Source organism: Sus scrofa, chromosome 6, assembly GCF_000003025.6.
Source record: "Sus scrofa isolate TJ Tabasco breed Duroc chromosome 6, Sscrofa11.1, whole genome shotgun sequence".
Classification (NCBI taxonomy): domain Eukaryota; kingdom Metazoa; phylum Chordata; class Mammalia; order Artiodactyla; family Suidae; genus Sus; species Sus scrofa.
The window spans coordinates 48,116,766-48,135,460 of NC_010448.4; the positions used below are offsets into that span (position 1 = coordinate 48,116,766).

The 18,695-nt window shown below is 56.2% G+C and overlaps 2 protein-coding genes across 2 annotated transcripts in view; both read left to right on the forward strand.

The window, feature by feature from the left end:
• SUPT5H (SPT5 homolog, DSIF elongation factor subunit) overlaps positions 1-8,355 on the forward strand; it is a 30,120-nt gene extending 21,765 nt beyond the window's left edge. Inside the window, 18 exon segments of the mRNA XM_005655822.3 lie at positions 29-83; positions 86-121; positions 210-346; positions 777-932; positions 1,035-1,181; positions 2,012-2,158; positions 2,247-2,372; positions 3,806-3,890; positions 4,190-4,309; positions 4,392-4,494; positions 4,572-4,699; positions 4,788-4,893; positions 5,338-5,496; positions 5,611-5,705; positions 5,708-5,778; positions 5,894-6,097; positions 7,761-7,856; positions 7,937-8,355. Coding sequence (XP_005655879.2) covers positions 29-83; positions 86-121; positions 210-346; positions 777-932; positions 1,035-1,181; positions 2,012-2,158; positions 2,247-2,372; positions 3,806-3,890; positions 4,190-4,309; positions 4,392-4,494; positions 4,572-4,699; positions 4,788-4,893; positions 5,338-5,496; positions 5,611-5,705; positions 5,708-5,778; positions 5,894-6,097; positions 7,761-7,856; positions 7,937-8,080 — 2,115 coding nt within the window. The 3' untranslated portion in view covers positions 8,081-8,355.
• On the forward strand, positions 9,705-17,899 carry TIMM50 (translocase of inner mitochondrial membrane 50). Its single transcript, XM_021097543.1, is given in 13 exon segments — positions 9,705-9,753; positions 10,071-10,196; positions 10,199-10,356; positions 11,238-11,394; positions 11,909-11,940; positions 12,156-12,177; positions 13,619-13,677; positions 13,768-13,887; positions 14,301-14,405; positions 14,487-14,585; positions 15,532-15,688; positions 16,247-16,353; positions 17,220-17,899. Coding segments are annotated over 13 exon segments (1,293 nt in total). The 3' UTR covers positions 17,322-17,899.

Consider the following 18,695-nt stretch of genomic DNA (forward strand, 5'->3'; position numbering starts at 1 on the left):
TGTCTCCCTCCTGTCCCTTGGGGCTCAGATCACAGAGGGTGTGAAGCCCACACTCTCTGAGCTGGAGAAATTTGAGGACCAGCCAGAGGCATCGACCTTGAGGTGGTGACCGAAAGCACAGGTATTTGGTCCCGGTCCGTAACCCCGGCCAGGGAGGGGGTGGCCCGCGGGGAGCAGCTCCCAGATTATCCCCGTGTATGCCCCTGCAGGGAAGGAGCGGGAACACAACTTCCAGCCTGGGGACAACGTGGAGGTGTGTGAGGGCGAGCTCATCAACCTTCAGGGCAAGATCCTCAGCGTGGACGGCAACAAGATCACCATCATGCCCAAGCACGAGGACCTCAAGGTGGGGGCCGTGCTGCCTGCACGTACGTGCCGGCTTGAGGGCAGGACGAAGGCATGGGGTCATCTTGAGGTTCCTGTCTGGGGGTAGTCTGCTTCGGGGTGGCGCGTCTGGGGCTTGTCCAGGCCCAGCGTGGGGTTTCTGGGGTGAGGCGGTCTCTAGGCGGGTCTGAGGAGGCATCTCACCTGGTGTCACGTCTTGGGGACAGGCTGTCTTTTTGCGGGTAAGTGTTGTCCCGGCTGATCTCCTGTGTCTCCAGGGCAGGCTCAGGGCTGTCCGGGTGGCCCAGGGTCGTCCACGGTTGGGTGGTGTGAGCCTAGAGCGGGGTTTGGCCAGGGTCTTTCCGAGAACGCGAATGGAATCCGAGGATGAGTAGGCGGTAGGTAGTGGTGCCGTCCCATTACCTGTTCGCTGTCGCCACATCCAATCCCAGGACATGTTGGAGTTCCCGGCCCAGGAGCTGCGGAAGTACTTCAAGATGGGGGACCACGTGAAGGTGATCGCCGGCCGATTCGAGGGCGACACGGGCCTCATCGTGCGGGTAGAAGAGAACTTTGTCATCCTCTTCTCCGACCTCACCATGCACGAGGTAGCTGGTGGGAGGCTGGCAGTGGGGAGACTGTGCCGGGAGGAGACAGAGGCTGACCAGCCGTGTGACCCTGCTTCCTTCACCCTTGTCCATCTGCCACAGCTGAAGGTGCTCCCCCGGGACCTGCAACTCTGCTCGGAGACGGCATCGGGTGTGGATGTTGGGGGCCAGCACGAGTGGGGGGAGCTGGTGCAGTTGGACCCCCAGACTGTGGGTGTCATTGTGCGACTGGAGCGGGAGACCTTCCAGGTGTGTGTGCTGCACGCAGAGGCGGGCTTAACTTTAGGGGCTTCTTCTCCCTCTAGCTGCTCATCCTGGAGGTGGCAGAGCATGTGGCTAAGAACCCAGACGGCTCTGTCACCTGTCTGTGTGGCATCGGGCAAGTGCCTGTCACTTACCCTCTCTGTGCCTCAGCAGCACACCCTGTGCGAAGGAGATAGCAGCGTGTGCTTCAGGGTTGTGACTGAATCCCTGAGACCAGGTATGCACCCAGGCATTTGGTGCTGGCTCAGGGGCTGGGTGCTGCTGCTGCCTTCCTCCTCTTCAGCATGGATGTGGGAGCCACAGAGCACAAACACTTAGAACCCTGGGCTCTGGAATCACATCTCAGCTCTGTTGCTCTGTGCTATGTGACCCTGGGCTAGTAACTTTCCCTCTCTGAGCCTGAGATTTTCCTGTCTGTAAAATTGGGAATTGTGACAGCATCCATCTCAGAAGTTTTGAGACCTCTGTGAAATCTCAAGTGAAGAATTTAACAGGGAACCTGGCACAGAGTAACGTGTAAACATTAGCTATATGTTAATGTCTGTTCCTCCACCCATCTCTCAGGTCCCTGACACTCAGCTGGAATGGACTCTGTTTCCAGAGGGTGTTCTGGAAGGATGGAAAACATTTTTGGTCGACCCCATGCCTAGGGGGTGGTTTCGTGGCATTGCCTGCCCCAGAGGCAGGGAGTTTAGACATCCTCCCAAGCTTGGGACTGTCTCCCACAGGAAGACTCATCCCACTCCAGGGGAGCCCTGCTCTGTGTCACCCTTCGCCACTCTCAGCCCCTCAGCATCCCCTCTCCTCCTTCATAGGTGCTGAACATGTATGGGAAGGTGGTGACTGTCAGGCACCAGGCTGTGACCCGGAAGAAGGACAACCGCTTTGCCGTGGCCCTGGACTCCGAACAGAACAACATCCATGTGAAAGACATCGTCAAGGTCATTGATGGCCCTCACTCGGTGAGTATAAGCTCCTGCCCATCTTTTGCATCGGGGAGCATTGCGGTGGGGGTGTGGCCACGAGCGTGACTGGCCTTCCCTCATCCAGGGCCGGGAAGGCGAGATTCGCCATCTGTTCCGAAGCTTCGCCTTCCTGCATTGCAAGAAACTGGTGGAGAATGGGGGCATGTTTGTCTGCAAGACCCGCCACCTGGTGCTGGCAGGGGGCTCGAAGGTGAGGCGGGCACGCTGGCGCCCTGTCTGTCGGCTTTCTGGTGTGGGTCTCTGGCCTTCCCTGGTCCCAGGCGTGACAAGAATGGGCTTGTGGAGTACCTGGAGGGCAGATGTCAGTGTCAGGTCCTTGGCAAAATGTGGGGGAAAAAAGCTTATTGGGACTCTAAGCTATTTACTTTCAGTTTTATTCTGTAATTGTCAGGTGCTTGACACTGCAGATGTGGCAGTGAAAGACACAGATCTCTGCCCTTCTAGTACTTTTCTGGAGTATGCTTTTTGGAGATGAACAGATCAAAAAATACACCTACAGATCCATCAATACACTGATGGCAAGCACTGTGGAGAGAAAGAGAACAGGATAAAGAGCTAGAGAATGTTGGGGCCGCTGCTTTAGATAGAGGAGGTTGAGAAAAGACCTTGAGGAGACGGCATTTGAGCAGAACCTGAAGGAAGGATTCTCAGGAGACAGCAAGTACAAAGGTCCTGAGGTGGGATTTGTAGGGAAGTGGTACAGAACAAAAGTTTCCAGAGTTGCCATTGTGACTCAGCGGGTTAAGAACCTGACTAGTATCCATGAGGATGCAGGTTTGATCCCTGGCCTCACTCAGTGGGTTAAGGATCTGGTGTTGCTGTGAGTTGTGGTGTAGATGGCAGACTCAGCTTGGATCCCTTGTTCCTGTGGCTGTGGTGTAGGCCAGCAGCTGCAGCTCTGATTGGCCCTCTAGCCCAGGGACCTCTATATGCCGCAGGGAAGCCCTAAAAAAAAAAAAAAAAAAAAAAAATTTCCTTTCCAGAAGGGAAATCAGACCTGGGATATGATGGAGTTCCCGTCGTGGCTCAGTGGTTAACGAATCCAAGTAGGAACCATGAAGTTGCGGGTTCGATCCCTAGCCTTGGTCAGTGGGTTAAGGATCTGGCATTGCCGTCAGCTGTGGTGCAGGTCACAGATGCGGCTCGGATCCCATGTTGCTGTGACTCTGGTGTAGCTGGTGGCTACAGCTTCAATTAGACCCCTAGCCTGGGAACCTCCATGTGCCGTAAGAGCGGCCCAAGAAATGGCAAAAAGACCAAAAAAAAAAAAAAAAAAAAGTAGACCTGGGATATGGGGAACTGGGACATGGAGATGGTTTTCTCAGGGCCCTACAAATGGAATGCTGAATTCCCATGACTTGCAGTTTTTGTTTGAATCCTTGACCACCACAGTTTAGTCCTACTGTTTGCCCAGGTAGGCCTGGGCCTCTTGGTTGACAGGCCCACACTGGCATAGGGATGGCAGTTTTCCCAAAGGGAAATTGAGGCATTGTGACCAGGAGGAGGGCTGCTGGGCAGGTTCAAGAATTAACTGTTCCCAAATGGTAGCAAGCAGTGTGGGGCGGGGCCGGGAGCCTGTCACCCAGGCCTGGCCTGCCAGGTCACTTCTTGCCCTTCCCCTAGCCGCGAGATGTGACCAACTTCACAGTAGGCGGCTTTGCCCCTATGAGCCCCCGGATCAGCAGCCCCATGCACCCCAGCGCTGGAGGTGAGGGGGATTTGGGGTGGGAGTGTGTCTGGGGATGGAGGAGGGAGGTTGCTCAGCCCATACTCACTGAGCATCTGCCCTGGGCCCGCCCATGATGGAGCTCACAGCCCAGTGGGGCCCCGCCCCCCACCATGGCAGCCCAGCGTGGGCAGGGCTGCAGTGGGAGAGCCCAGGGCTCTGGTGGGGGGGCCTCAGAGGAGGCTCCTAACCCGAGGGTGAGGGCAGTCACGTGAAGAGGGGGCTTGAAGGTACCCTGGCCGTGGTCATAGCTTGGGACTGGTGACTTTCTTCCTCCGCAGGTCAGCGAGGAGGCTTTGGCAGCCCTGGTGGTGGTGGTGGCGGCATGAGCAGGGGCCGGGGGCGGAGAGACAACGAGCTCATCGGCCAGACTGTGCGCATCTCCCAGGGGCCCTACAAAGGTGACCTGCAAGGCCCCGGGAGGCCTGGGGAGGGCGTGGTGAAGGAGAGCCCACCCGGCCTGACCTCCTGCTTCCCCCCCAGGCTACATTGGCGTGGTAAAAGACGCCACGGAGTCCACGGCCCGCGTGGAGCTGCACTCCACCTGCCAGACCATCTCAGTGGACCGTCAGCGGCTCACCACAGTGTACGGGCCGGGCCAGGAGGGAGGTTGTTGGGTGCTGAGAGGGCCCTATTCACCCCACTTGTTCTCTTTGTTTACAGGGGCTCACGGCGCCCGGGCGGCATGACCTCAACCTACGGACGGACGCCCATGTATGGCTCCCAGACACCCATGTACGGCTCTGGCTCCCGCACGCCCATGTATGGCTCTCAGACCCCTCTCCAGGATGGTGAGCACGCCCAGGGGGTGAGGATGAGGGGCAGCGTGGGGGATCTAGAGACCAGGTGGAGCTGATGGACGCGCATCTTCTGTTCTAGGCAGCCGCACCCCACATTATGGCTCGCAGACGCCCCTGCATGACGGCAGCCGCACTCCTGCACAGAGTGGAGCCTGGGACCCCAACAACCCTAACACACCGTCTAGGTGAGGCCCAGGAGCTGGGGCGGGTTCCCTGAGCCCCTGGCTGCAGGTGCCGTGAGGGTGAGTGGTTTTGCTAGGTTTCTGTGGGATGGACGGGTCTGTACAGCGCAGCCTGAGTTTTCTGCTCCCAGCCCCAGGCTGGTTGTGTGAAGGTGCAGGCAAGGCTGGGGCTAGAGACGAAGTCATCTCTCCACTTCATCACAGGGGCATGGCGTGGACTTAGAGACAGATTGTGTGACCTTGGTCCGGTGACTGGTTGTGTGACCTTGGGCAGGCGACCTCATCTCTGTTTCCCAGTCACCTCACTTACGAAATGGAGGCCTCTGGATGGGGCTGTTGTGAGGATGAAGTTGCCTAGATTTTGCTTATAGTTCGGTGCTTGCCTAGAAGTTTTTGCTGCGTTGTTGTGATCACCAGTTATTCTGAACACATTTCTCTCCCCAACAGGGCTGAAGAAGAGTATGAGTATGCCTTTGATGACGAGCCTACCCCATCCCCACAAGCTTACGGGGGTACCCCCAACCCCCAAACACCTGGCTACCCAGACCCCTCATCCCCACAGGTCAACCCACAGTACAACCCGCAGACACCGGGGACGCCAGCCATGTGAGTGCACTGGGGCTAGTCTTACCAGCCGCAGCCCGGACCCTCCCCACTGCCACCACCTCCTTCTCTTCCCCACCACCCCCAACCAGTGCCCCTCTCGCCTTGTTTCTGCAGGTACAACACAGACCAGTTCTCCCCCTATGCGGCCCCCTCCCCACAAGGCTCCTACCAGCCCAGCCCCAGCCCGCAGAGCTACCACCAGGTGGCGCCAAGCCCGCAGGCTACCAGAACACCCATTCACCAGCCAGCTATCACCCCACACCCTCGCCCATGGCCTATCAGGTACTGGTCAGCTTGCATGTCCTTGAGGGTGCAGGGCTAGTGTGGGCCTTGGGCCTATTGGGACAGCCAGGCCAAATGACTTGTTCCCAACAACCCCATTCCGTTTTCCCCTCAGGCCAGCCCTAGCCCTAGCCCCGTTGGCTATAGTCCGATGACACCCGGAGCTCCCTCCCCTGGTGGCTACAACCCACACACGCCTGGCTCAGGCATTGAGCAGAACTCCAGCGACTGGGTAACCACTGACATCCAGGTGAAGGTGCGGGACACCTACCTGGATACACAAGTGGTGGGGCAGACAGGTGTCATCCGAAGTGTCACGGTAAGCAGGGCCCAGGCTGGCGGATGGGCAGGCATACTCCCGTTTGGGTCCCCAGTCTCTGTGGTTACTGTTCTTTTGTTGTTTTTTACTGTCTATCCACATCTTCCAATACCCTTTTAAAGCTGGGAAAAAAGATGTGAAAAGGTTTAGCATGCCAACTCCACAAGGCAGGGATTTCTGCCTTTTGTGCTCACGGCTGGGTCCCAACAGCCTGGGACAGTGACTTGCACCCAGGAGTATGGTTTCTTTTTAACAAAACACTTCTGAGATAAGTTCAGTAAGGCGACTGAGTGCTCCTCTGTGCAGGCTTGGGCTGGGTGCTCCCTGCTCCAGCTCCGCCTGCCCCCTGCATTCCTCACAGTCACTGAGTTCTCTCTAGCCTCAGGACCTTTGCTCATCCCTTTCCTCTGTCTAGAACTCTCTTTCCTTCATTCTTTGTCTAGTGAACTCCTCATCCTTCAGGGAAACACCTGGGCTTTCTCAGGTCTGTCTCTTATGGGTCCATGCAATTCTTTTTCATGGTACCTACCTGCTGCCTCAAAGCTTAAAGTTGACCCTAGGGTGGTTCTTTGATTACCAAACCTGTATTTTCTTCCTAAGTGGCCCCAGTTCTTAGATGAGTGACTGGCACTTTGTTGGCTCTTCAGTAAATATTGAATTAATTAAACACCAAGAGACAAAGCTAGCTCTAGGCCCTGCCCGCACAGATCTCACATTCCAGTGGGGGAGATAATGTCCCCAGACAGTGACAGCCCTGGTGGCTAGAGCTGGGATGTGAGAAGCCCAGAGGGCAAAGAGGACTGCATGAACCCAGAGGAGGCACCTTATCCCACTTCGGAAGGGGTCAGGGAGGGCTTCCTGGAAAAAGTGACATCTGTGTCGAGACCTGAAGGATGAACAGGAGTAAGCCAGGGGAAATGGCTGGGGAGAGGGCTGAGTGCATTCCAGATAGAGGGCAGGCACAAAGGCCTGGAGGTGAGGGAAGGCCTGGCTTATCTGGGGAGTGGAGCCTCTTCATTGTGGCTGGAACATAAAGACTCAAGGGGGAAGGTGACGGAGGAGGCCAGAGAAGTGGCTGGAGCCAGTCACATGCCAGCCTGTGGATCTTGGATTGTGTCCTGAGGGCACTGGGAGGAGTGGTGGCACCAGAGCTGTGCTGGTCTGTCACAGATGGATTAGGTGTGGTGAGATGGGCCTGGGAGACCAGGGGGAGGTGCAGCTGCACTGCAGGCCTGGGGGGAGGAGAAGAGGGAGGGAGCATCCTCGGGAGGCTGAATGGGCAGGCCTCAGAGCTGGAGGTTGTTGAAGTTGCTGACTGGGGACCGTGGGGCCATCCCTGAGAGACAGCGGCCCAGGAGGAGGAACAAATGTGGGGGGGAAGCTGAGGCCAGTTTGGAACACAGAGAGTCAAGAGCCTGAGAAGCAGTCTCCCTGTTGGCTTAAGTTGGCTTCATGTTGGTGCTTGCCTTGCTAATCTCATCACCCCACCCTGCAGACTGCAGACCCCAGGTCTTGAACTGGGCCCAGCTTTGACCTTTCCTGCTCCTGTGTCACCTTGGAAAAGTGACTTCTTAGAATGAACCCTGATCCTGTGTCCCCTGAGGGTGGGTATCGGGTCTTTGTTGGGAGTAGGCCAGGCTGACCAGGCTGTCCCCACTCCCAGGGAGGCATGTGCTCTGTGTACCTGAAGGACAGTGAGAAGGTTGTCAGCATCTCCAGTGAGCACCTGGAGCCCATCACCCCCACCAAGAACAACAAGGTAAGAGAGGACAAAGGAACGTGGGGGCATTGGGCTGCGCCTCGGACCCTGACCTTGTGTGTGTGTGTCCCCCGCCCCAGGTGAAGGTGATCCTGGGTGAGGATCGGGAAGCCACAGGTGTCCTGCTGAGCATTGATGGCGAGGATGGCATTGTCCGCATGGACCTTGATGAACAGCTCAAGATCCTCAACCTCCGCTTCCTGGGGAAGCTCCTGGAGGCCTGAGACAGGCAGGGTGGACTCTGGCACATGTCTGGCAGATGGAGAGTGTCCCTCCTTCCTCCCCTGGCCCTTGGCTCTGACACAGGATCTGGGGCCTGGAGCAGGGTTAGCCTGATTGTTCAGGATTTCTTTTATTTTCATTTATGGGTTCCTATCTTCCTCCCTATTCATGGGAATCAGAGTAGAGTCTGGGGGAGGGTCCCCACCTTCTTGTACCCCACCTTCCTCGGCTTGCTTTTGTGTTATGGTCTTTAATAAAAAGCTCTTTGGTCAAAAGTCGGGCGTGTGTGGGCGTGTGTTCCAGTTTGTGAGGAGGGTCATTTGCAGACCCCACTTACTTGTGTGGTCTTAGGTAAGTAACAGTCTACTGTCTACATAAACCTCAGTGTTCTCATCTAGAAAATGATACTCCCTACCCTGAGGGCTCTTGAATGTGTAAGATGTTGGAAAGAGATTATTAGAACAGAGCTTGTCATGTAATTGACAAAGTTCCGTCTTATGCTTGAGTCTTATGCTTGAGTCTCATGCTTGAGTGAAGTAAAAATCGGTTAATATTAAATTGGAAACAGATTCCTCCTATGGTGCAGCATTTGATGGTCCTTTCTCTTGAGCCCATCAGCAGTGATGCCAGCATTGCTGTAGCTTGTCTAAGAGCTTGGGCATGGGAATGAGGAGCAGTGTGGCAAACGGGGCTTAGTACCTGACTCCTTCACTTTCCTCATTTGATAGTCACAGGTCTTTTTGCAAATGCAATATAAAATGTATTATAAGATAGTTGAGGGAATTCCCGCTGTGGCACAGTGGGTTAGGAATCCTACTGTAGCAGCTTGGGTCGCTGCAGAGGTGGGGATCTGTACCCAGCTGTGGCCGTCGTTAAAGGATCCAGGGTTGCCCCAGCTAGGGGTGGGTTACAGTTGTGGCTGGGATTCATTCCCTGGCCTGGGGAACTTCCGTATGCTGTGGATGTGGCCATAAAAAATTAAAATGTTGAGCTGTTCAAAAAGATCCACCAAGAACACCCATGTCCCCACCACTCTGCTTAGGAACCTGATAGGAAGGATCCACTTTAGCGGCACACCCAGTACATTCTCCTCCAGAGGTAATCACAGCCCTGAATCCTGTGTCTTTTTCCTAACATCGGTACTTTTACTACCTTAGTATTTATCCCTAAATGTTGTGTGGTGGCTTTAAGTGTTCTTTTAAGTTTACATAACGGAGTTAATAGGTTAAGTAGGGATCCGGTGTTGTCACTGCTGAGGCTCAGGTTGCTTCTACCATCCCAAAGTTCAATCCGTGGCTGGGAACCTTTGCATGCTGCAGGCGAGGAGGAAAAAAAGCCTATATAGACAGCATGACTGGAGTTCCTGTCGTGGCGCAGTGGTTGACAAATCCGACTAGGTACCATGAGCTTGCAGGTTCGATCCCTGGCCTGGCTCAGTGGGTTAAGGATCCGGCGTTGCCGTGAGCTGTGGTGTAGGTTGCAGGCGCAGCTCGGATCCCGCGTTCCTGTGGCTGTGGTGTAGGCCAGCGGCTGCAGCTCCTATTCGACCCCTAGCCTGGGAACCTCCATATCCCGCGGAAGCGGCCCTAGAAAAGGCAGACAAAACAAACAAACAAAAAAACCAGCATGACTTTTTCCCTTGAAAATAATTTGAGGGAGATTTACTGTGGCTCCTGTAGCCTCTGATTCATGGATTTCCTCTCAATACTCGAAGCCCACCAGACAGGGCGACTGTTCTCTTTCGCTGAGCCTCCATATGAAACTGACTGTCTTTCCAGACCGTTTATAGGAAGCTCATGGGAGGAGGGGCCCGCTCCTGACTTTTGGCTGTTAGGACAAATCAAGCAGCCACAGACTGGATCCCTCGGTTAGGGCCTCAGCTTGACCTCCGAGCAGCGGGTGTCTGCCCTGTTCTGCGGCAGGGGCGGTGGAACGCCCTCCGTCTGGAGGGAGGCGTGGTGCCGGCTGACTCTCCTGGTTGGCTTGCCCCAGGCGGCAAAAGAGTGACTGGGGGTGAGCGCGCCCGCTGCAGTGCTCCCGAAGCCTTTTGTCTCTCTCGGGCTCCCGTCCACCCGCCTCTCGCCTGCACCCTTATTGGCTGCGGTGCGGGCCCGGGGCGGGGAGGAGGGGGGGGGGACGAGTGGGCGGGGCCTCGTGGCGTCAGCGCAAGATGGCGGCCTCGGCGGGGCTGTTCTTGCGGTTGCGGAGCGGGCTCTTGCAAGGCGCGCGGGGGCTGTGCGCGAGGCTCGCGACGGCGCCTCCCCGGGCCCCAGACCAGGTGAGCTGGACTGGGGTGGCCCTCGGGTGCGGAGGCTCCTTCCTGGAGTTCCAGGCGGGCCGCTGCCGCCCAGAGGCTCTGGGACACAGCACCTCAGGGTGCTGAATGGAACGCCGCCCGCGTTTTGGGTCTCTTCCCTGCTTCCCCGGGTAGGCGGCGCTTGCTTCCCCGGGCTAGATGCTTAGGGGCTCAAGTGCGTCCTTTGGATCCTACCTCCTCTGGACCCCACGTGGGCGCCCGGGGTGGGGGTGGGGGGGTCACCTGTTCTCCCGTCTTGGCCGCCCTAGGTAATACTAGAGGGGGAGGGGCCCGGGAAGGTCGAGTCCCAGCGTGGCCTTGAGGGTATTTTCCCTGAGAGGGGTGTGGTGGAGAGGTAGATGTTGGAGCTTCTGATTTTGACCTCTCTCCATCTTGACGGAGACCCAGCCATTCTGATCTCCAGGTCTTTCACTTACGTGCCCTACTTCTCCAAGCCCCAGAGAAGCTATTGCTCCTCCAGCCTCGCTCCTATCCCTTCCCTTCCATATCCTGCTACTTTGAGCCCCAGACATCTGGATGACCCTACTCCCCGTCCTGTCCCCTTGTGTGTCCTTCATTGCCTTGCTTTAGGAATCCCAGTGTGCAGACGGACTCCCTGATCTCATCTCCCTGCCCTGCTTTTCCCCTCTTCAGGGTCTCCAATCTTTTGCCTTTAGGATCCTGGGCACCTAGCCTGTCAACTCTTGAACCCCTGGAATCTTGGCTCCAGGCAGGAACACAACTCCGGAGGCCATGTGGGTGTCTGCTTTCTGGCTTCCAACCTTGATTCTTCTCAGTTCAGGGTACCCAAACCACCCTGACTTTTCCCCTCTCTTGGCCAACCTACCCCCTCTCAATTGCAGACTGCAGAGATCGGGAGCCGAGCAGGCACTAAGGTCCAGGTCCAGGGGCCACAGCAGCAGAGGAGCTCGGAGGGTCCCAGCTATGCCAAAAAAGTCGCACTCTGGCTTGCTGGGCTGCTCGGGGCTGGTGGGACCGTGAGCATCGTCTATATCTTCGGTGAGAGACATATGCCTGTCCACCAGTTTTCTTGTCGACCCTCTGTTCTACTGCAGAACAAACCTCCCCGTTTCTTCTAAAGACTTCACCCATCTGTGTTCCCTGGCTCCTCCCTCAGTAGGGCAGCCAACTAGGAAATGAGGGTGGTCTCCCACTGTTCTCCTCAAAGTTCTACTCTTTCTAGTTGTTTCTTGCCCTAAACTACAGGGAGTCAGTTGGAAGAAGAGGGAGGATAGGCCTGAACTAACTTCCTAAGCTACCTCTTCCCTCAGCACTCAAAACCCCAGACCTTCCCCTAGTCCCTTCATTCATTCCTCAGAGACCCAAAAGGCCCTGCCCCAGCCCTTTTTGTCTCAGAGGCCCAAGAATCCTGGCGAAGAGCCCCCTCCTCTCTCAGGAGACAATGCCTCTAGCCCTCTTCATCAGGACCCAGGAGTAGCCCCCCTGCCCCCTTCCTCCCTTAAAACCCAGGAGACCAAGCCTCAGTCCTCATTCATCACTATCTTCCTTGCAGGAAACAACTCTGTGGATGAAAATGGTGCCAAGGTGAGTAGCAGAGAGACTCAGACGACTTACCGGGGGTCTATCCTGTGGGTCTCCTCCCGATTGGTCTGTTCAGGCTCATTTCTGGTCTGGGGTGAACCTCTCCCTCGCAGAGACCTTTGCCTACTCTTCCCGGGGCCCTGGTGATTCCTTTTCTGGGTGTGATGGGGTTCTGCCTCTGCCATCTCAAACCTTCCATTATTCTCTCTACCTCCCAGATTCCTGATGAATTCGACAATGGTGAGTAAACAAGCACAGATTCTGGGGTTCCCTGACCCTCCCTACTCTGCTCTCCCCATCTGGTGCACCCCCCCCACCCCACTCCCGCCCAGTCAGGATGTGGGGGAATCAGCAGGTGGGTGGCTTGGGGGAGGGGCATGCAAAACTCCAGTCCCCTTCCCAGGCCCCTCAGCTAAGGAGCAGATGGTCAGAGACAGATGGGGAGGGGAATCCTGGGTGGGTGGGGGTGCTTGAGGAGAGCTGGGCTGTCCTGTCACCAGACACATGGCTTCCTGTGCCTTAGATCTGAGCATCTGCAGCCCCTGCCCCGTCTTTATGACAGGTCCCCTACCCATCCAGCTCCTCATTTCCAAAATAATAACCTCCTTCCTTCCTTCCCCTTCCGATTAACCAGCTTTTAGGGAGTTTCTGACAAGTTGGATAGTAGAGTAATTGTCAATTCTATCACACCTGGTCCTTCCCAAGAGAAATATAAAATTGGTAGGTCCAGAAAACCACTTGTGTTGGGAAGTTTGCAAACTGGCATGTTAGGACAGTAGTTGTTTTAAACTAGGCAGGTAGGTAAGTATGCTGTTTAACTGGACAGATGTAGCATCATACTGGTTTAAACAGGGCAGTATACTAATTTAAGCTGGGGGGGTAAACTTGTGGGTTTAAAATGTGTGTGTCTTAGCTTAAGTGGTGTTGCAGTATTTCGGTTTGAGAAGGGCAGGCCCACAGATAGTCGTTTAACTAAACCAGAAATACTGTATCGAGATGGGCGGTCATGTCAGTTTTCTGTTTGAAGCTGTAGTTGGTATATTCACCTAAACAAGGATTTGTCCACCCTGGCCATACTGATGTTTTGGATCAGATAGGTCTCTGTTGTGGGGGAGTGCCCTGGTCATTTCAGGATGTTTAGCAGCATCCTGGGCCTCTGTCCACTGGATGCCAGTATTGTGACAGTCAAAAATGTCTCCAGACACTGCAGAATTTCCTGAGGCGGGGAGCATAGAATTACTCCTAGTTGAGAACCACTGGCTTCAGGTATACACATGTGTGTATATAGTCATCATGGCTTAACCGGGTTCCTCCCGCTTGCTTACCGCGGGCAGCTCTGGAAATGTAGAGCTTCACAGTGGACTAGACATACTGACGTGTCAGCGCATTTATATGCCTGTGGGTTTTACGTGGGCCAGTGTGTGAACATTGTGTTGTCTACATGGGGTGGTGTGGGGCTGTAAGTATCTGATTAAAACTTGGCAGGTAAATGAAAACATTTGTTCTTACCTGACAGTTAGTTACGTCATTGCTTTCTACCTCTGCACTTAGAAACGAGCTGTTTCAAAGCAGATGCGTGTGCAGGCCTGTTTGTATCTGGTAGATGAGTAAACCCCTGGTGTGTCCAGGAGGTTGAGCAGCGGCTTATCTTGAAATCCCTTTGTGCCCTGGTGTCTCCTAGATCCAATTCTGGTACAGCAGTTGCGCCGGACATACAAATATTTCAAGGATTACAGACAGGTGAGCAGGAGCCCTGGGCCCGACCCTGTACCTCCACCCCCCGCCTCCTGCCTCCTGGTCTCAGTGCCCCGCTTTGTCCCTCTTTCTCAGATGATCATCGAGCCCACCAGCCCCTGCCTTCTCCCAGACCCCCTGCGGGAGCCGTACTACCAGCCGCCGTACACACTGGTCCTGGAGCTCACGGGCGTCCTCTTGCACCCTGAGTGGTCGGTGTGTCCTGGGGAAGGCGGCGGGTTGGGGAGACTAGATAGGCCAGGTGGCTTGTGCTGACGTGGTTAAGAGCATAGACTCTGGAGCCAGGCTAGGGTTCAGCCCCCGTTGGGCTCAGTGATCTTGGGGAGGAGCTGCTGCTTCTCGTGGCCTCGCTCTCAACTGTGCCGCTCCCCGTCCCGCAGGTCGTTGTAAGTGCACCTGGGTGCATGTAGTGCTCCCGTGGTAATGCTACCGGAGCCAGCTGTTTCGGTGGGACCCAGACCCTCAGCCGCCGCCTGCCCTCCTGAACCCCGCCGAGAGCCACAGGGACGGGGGCGAGCACTCTGGTTCCAGGAATCCCGCAGGCCGGGTCTTCTTGGGGCTCCAGGGGCCTCCGGGTCTGGGTTTCACTGTCCTCCCTGCCTTTCCAGCTGGCCACTGGCTGGAGGTTTAAGAAGCGTCCAGGCATCGAGACCTTATTTCAGCAGCTCGCCCCTTTATACGAAATCGTCATCTTTACGTCGGAGACTGGCATGGTGAGGCGCCGGGCGGCGGAGGGCGGGTCGATGTGGCGGGCGGCGAGCCTGACCGCGCTCCCTGTCCCATCCCACCCCCAGACTGCGTTTCCCCTCATCGACAGCGTGGACCCCCACGGCTTCATCTCCTACCGCCTGTTCCGGGATGCCACGAGATACATGGATGGACACCACGTTAAGGTGCCACGTGGGGGCCATGGTGGGCCTCTGGGGTTCGGGAGAGGGCCAGCCCTTCCTGAGGGAAAGGGGACCCCAGCTCTGACCCCAGCCTCCACCTGTTTCTGGTGGAGAAGCAACCAGCCGTTTCTGATTCTGCCCCAGGTCTGATGGTAGTAGGACACCAGACTGCCCCCAGCCTGGGCTGGGCCTCTGTGCCCCTCTCTCTGTCCTGGGATCTGGGAGTGGGAGCAGGGGAAATGGGGTCTCTCCAAAGAAAATCTTTAGGGGTGTGGGGTAGGGACATGAGGTTTGGAGGCTGATTGTTGTCTCAGTACCGGGAGTTGAGTGCCTCTGGGCCCGCGTAAATCATAGTAGTTTACCTGAGAGTCTGTCGGAGCTTGTTTGCTTTGGGGTCTGTTACTGTGGCCACTGCCATATCCAGGAGTCTGGGGGGTCTGTGAACGGGCCTCTTTGTGAGTCTTTGTCCAAGTCTCCGTGGGTCTTGGCATCTGTTGGGTTTCCGACTGGGTCTTGGTGGGTCTTGGGAATCTGTGGTTTCTCGAGGTTCAGAAGGACGTGGGCTGTGAATGAGGGTATGAAAGAGCGCCTTTCTTTGTATGACTCTGTGTGTTGCTATGGATTGGTCTGCACCTCTTTATCTGGGTGAGAGGTTCACAAACGGGCAGTGGTTAAACACACAAATGGCCACCTCCCTCCCCAGGGAACCTTCAAATCAGCCGCTCTCTACAGCAGGCCCGGGGCCGGGAGTCTGTGTGACTAGCTCCCCAGCTCCTGCTAGGGTTGATGTCATCATCCCATCTGGCCTTTGGGAGGCCCCGTCGTGGTGATCCCAGCGCGTGATGCCAAGTGCGTGTGTGTGCTTTCTGTCCACCTCTCTCCCCCTCTGTGGGTTTCTGGTGGGAAGGGAGGGGCTCAGACCTTGACCTGACCTGTCACCCATTTCCAGGACATTTCATGTCTGAATCGGGACCCAGCCCGGGTGGTAGTCGTGGACTGCAAGAAAGAAGCCTTCCGCCTACAGCCCTACAACGGCGTCGCCCTGCGGCCCTGGGATGGCAACTCCGACGACCGAGTCTTATTGGACCTGTCTGCCTTCCTCAAGAGTGAGGCTGGCCTCTGGAGCCCTTGACTCTCAAGAGGAATGATAGATGCTTGATTCTGGCCCCATTTGTTTTTGGTTTTTAGGGCCACACCTACAGTATATGGAGGTTCCCAGGCTAGGGGTCACATCGGAGCTACTTCTACCAGCCTACACCACAGCCACAGCAGCACCAGGTCCAAGCCACGTCTGTGACCTACACCATAGCTCACAGCAACGCCAGATCGTTAACCCACTGAGCGAGGTCAGGGATTGAATCCACATCCCCCTAGCTACTAGTCGGGTTTGTTACAGCTGAGCAACAATGGGAACTCCTGGCCTGTTGTTTATGTAAAACTGGGAGGAGGTCCATGAGCATCTTTCAGGCTTTAGAAGCTTCTTAGAACATTTGGGATGCTCTGGGATGTTTAGTGTACACCCAGGAATGTTCAGGGGAGCCCTTTTAGACAGAGAAGTGTTCCCACCATCCCACCTCCTGCTCCCCGGGTCTGACCTTTCCCCTTGTGGGCCCTGCCTCCCTCTGGCCTTCAGCCTGGCTGACCCTGAGCTGCTGTGCCCACAGCCATTGCTTTGAACGGTGTGGAGGATGTCCGAACCGTGCTGGAGCACTACGCCCTGGAGGAGGACCCTCTGGAGGCTTTCAAACAGCGGCAGAGCCGGCTAGAGCAGGTGGGTGCTTAGATCCCCAGCGTGCGGAGGGAAGTGGGGGGAGGGATGGGGAGGGCGTCACATCAGTTCCCCAGGCTCCTGGAGGAGGAGCCCTGGAACAGCCTGGCACCACCCTGGCTGTGTGATCTTGAACAACTGCCTTCACCCTCCATCCCAGAGGCCCTTGTGATGAGGGTGGAATTGATGCTGCAGGCTGCTCTGACAGCAGGAGGCAGGGGATGCCAAGCCTTTGTGATAGGTCAGGAGCCCTTAGTGGTCTCGAGCAGGTCTGGGCCTGGTATTTTGTAGAGTGGGGGCTTGGAACAGGCACTTGGCCCAAGGGTCTGGGCAAGGAGTTCTGATGCCCTTGATTTGTGCTGGTAACGTGTAAGGGGGGCTAAGGATGCAGATTGAGTCTGCGAAAGAGATCCCAGGAATCTAGGTGTTGGGTCCTGGCTGGAGCTCCTGAATGCCAAAGGAGGAATGCCTGGAGATTTGGGCCAGGGTTCCCTCAGCATCAGACAGGGGGCACTGCTCAGGATTGGGCATAGGGGCACAGGGAGCAAGGTGGTGTGGTCCAGTGTAGGGCCTGGGGAGGGTTTCTAGGCTTCGGGGGAGGGCCCCCTGGGATCTGGGGAAGGGATTATGAGGGCACCTGGGATTTGAGTTGGTTCCTATGGTTCAGAGCTGGCTTTTGCCAGTGTCAGAAGGGGGTCCTTGGGGTCTGGGCTCATCCTGTGTCTGGGCTGGTGTTCCAGGATTTGGGGGAAGGGGCAGAGGTTTAAGGACGGTGCCCCCTGGGCTGAGAGCTGGAGACCTGGGAGTCTGGGGGGAAGCTCCGCCCACCCTGGGCTGACGACCTCCTCTGTCCGTCCCCCAAACTCCAGGAGGAACAGCAGCGCCTGGCTGAGCTCTCCAAGTCTAGCAAGCAGAACCTCTTCTTTGGCTCCCTCACCAGCCGCTTGTGGCCTCGCTCCAAACAGCCCTGACCTTTGGGCCTCCTCAAACTCAGTGCCTGGGCTCTGGGCCCCAGGCCCAGGGCTCCCAGATCACAGCTTGGGCAACTACATGGCCAATAAAGTTCCTCCCAGACGCCACAGTCCTGTGTCCGGATGGTCTCCAGATGGGGGCGTCAGGGTGAAGTGTGGGACTCTTGGGTCATCATCCCACAGTGGCCGATCAGCTGCCGAGCACAGAGTGGGCGTGCTGGTGGAGCCGGGTTGGTTTGTAACCCAGGCCTGGGAATCCAAGAAGCTGGGTAGGGCCCTGCCCTGGCCGTGTCTTGCCGTGTGCCCTGTGATCTGCAGACGCTCGTCTCTCTCTGGCACCATGTTCCTTGTGGAAAAAAGAAGAGGACGGCACTGGGGGTTTGAAGACAGGCAGCTGCCTGGCCGCTGCTGTGTGAGATGTGGGCTCCAGTGGACCAGCGATCGCCCCATTTCAAGAGGGCAGCTGCCGCTCCGCTCTGCCAGCTGTGGCCCTGTGGGCAGGTGGGCCTGGAGTTGCTTGATTTTCTGGTCAAGGAGAGTTTTATATTAAACTTTAAAATGTTGGCTTATAACTAAAACAGACCATGGCAGCAGCAGCATTCTGCAATGGGACTTTTCCCCGTGTTTACTCCATGTCCTCTAAATGCTCTGTCCAGTGCAGCAGCCAGAGGCCCCAGGGGGCCATTGAGTACTTGAAATGTGGGGAAGGTAACTGAGGGATGGGATATTTAATTTGGTTTCATTTTAATTAATTTTTTTTGGGGGGGGGTCACACCTGCGGCATGTGGGGGTTCCCAGGCTAGGGGTCTTATCAGAGCTACAGCTGCTGGCCTACACCACAGCCACAGCCACTCCAGATCTGAGCCATCTCTGACCACCACAGCTCACGGCAACACCAGATCCTTAACCCACTGAGTGAGGCCAGGGTTCAAACCCTCAACCTCATGGTTCCCAGTCAGATTTGTTTCTGCTGCACCACCGTGGGAACTCCCATTTTAATTAATTTAAATGGCTGCATGTGACTCCTGGCTCCTGCAGTGTTCCATCCATTTGGGTATTATCTAAGAGTGTGCGTTTTAGACTGGCCGAGTTCAAATCTAAGCTCTTCCACTTCTTGGCTTGTGTGATCACAAGCCACGAGTGAGTTACTTCACCTCTCAGTTTCCTATGAAATTATGATACCTGCCTCGTGGCCTGGGCTCGAGGGCTGCCTGAGGCGCCCGTGGGCACTCACGGTGGCTGTGTGGACCTTGGGCACATCCTGCCTTCATTTCCTCCTCTCTAGCTGGGGGCGGTGCTAATACCTACCTTAGCAGAGAGGTTGGGAGGAGTAAGAGGACAGTATGTTTGAAACCGCATGGGCCAGAACCTCTG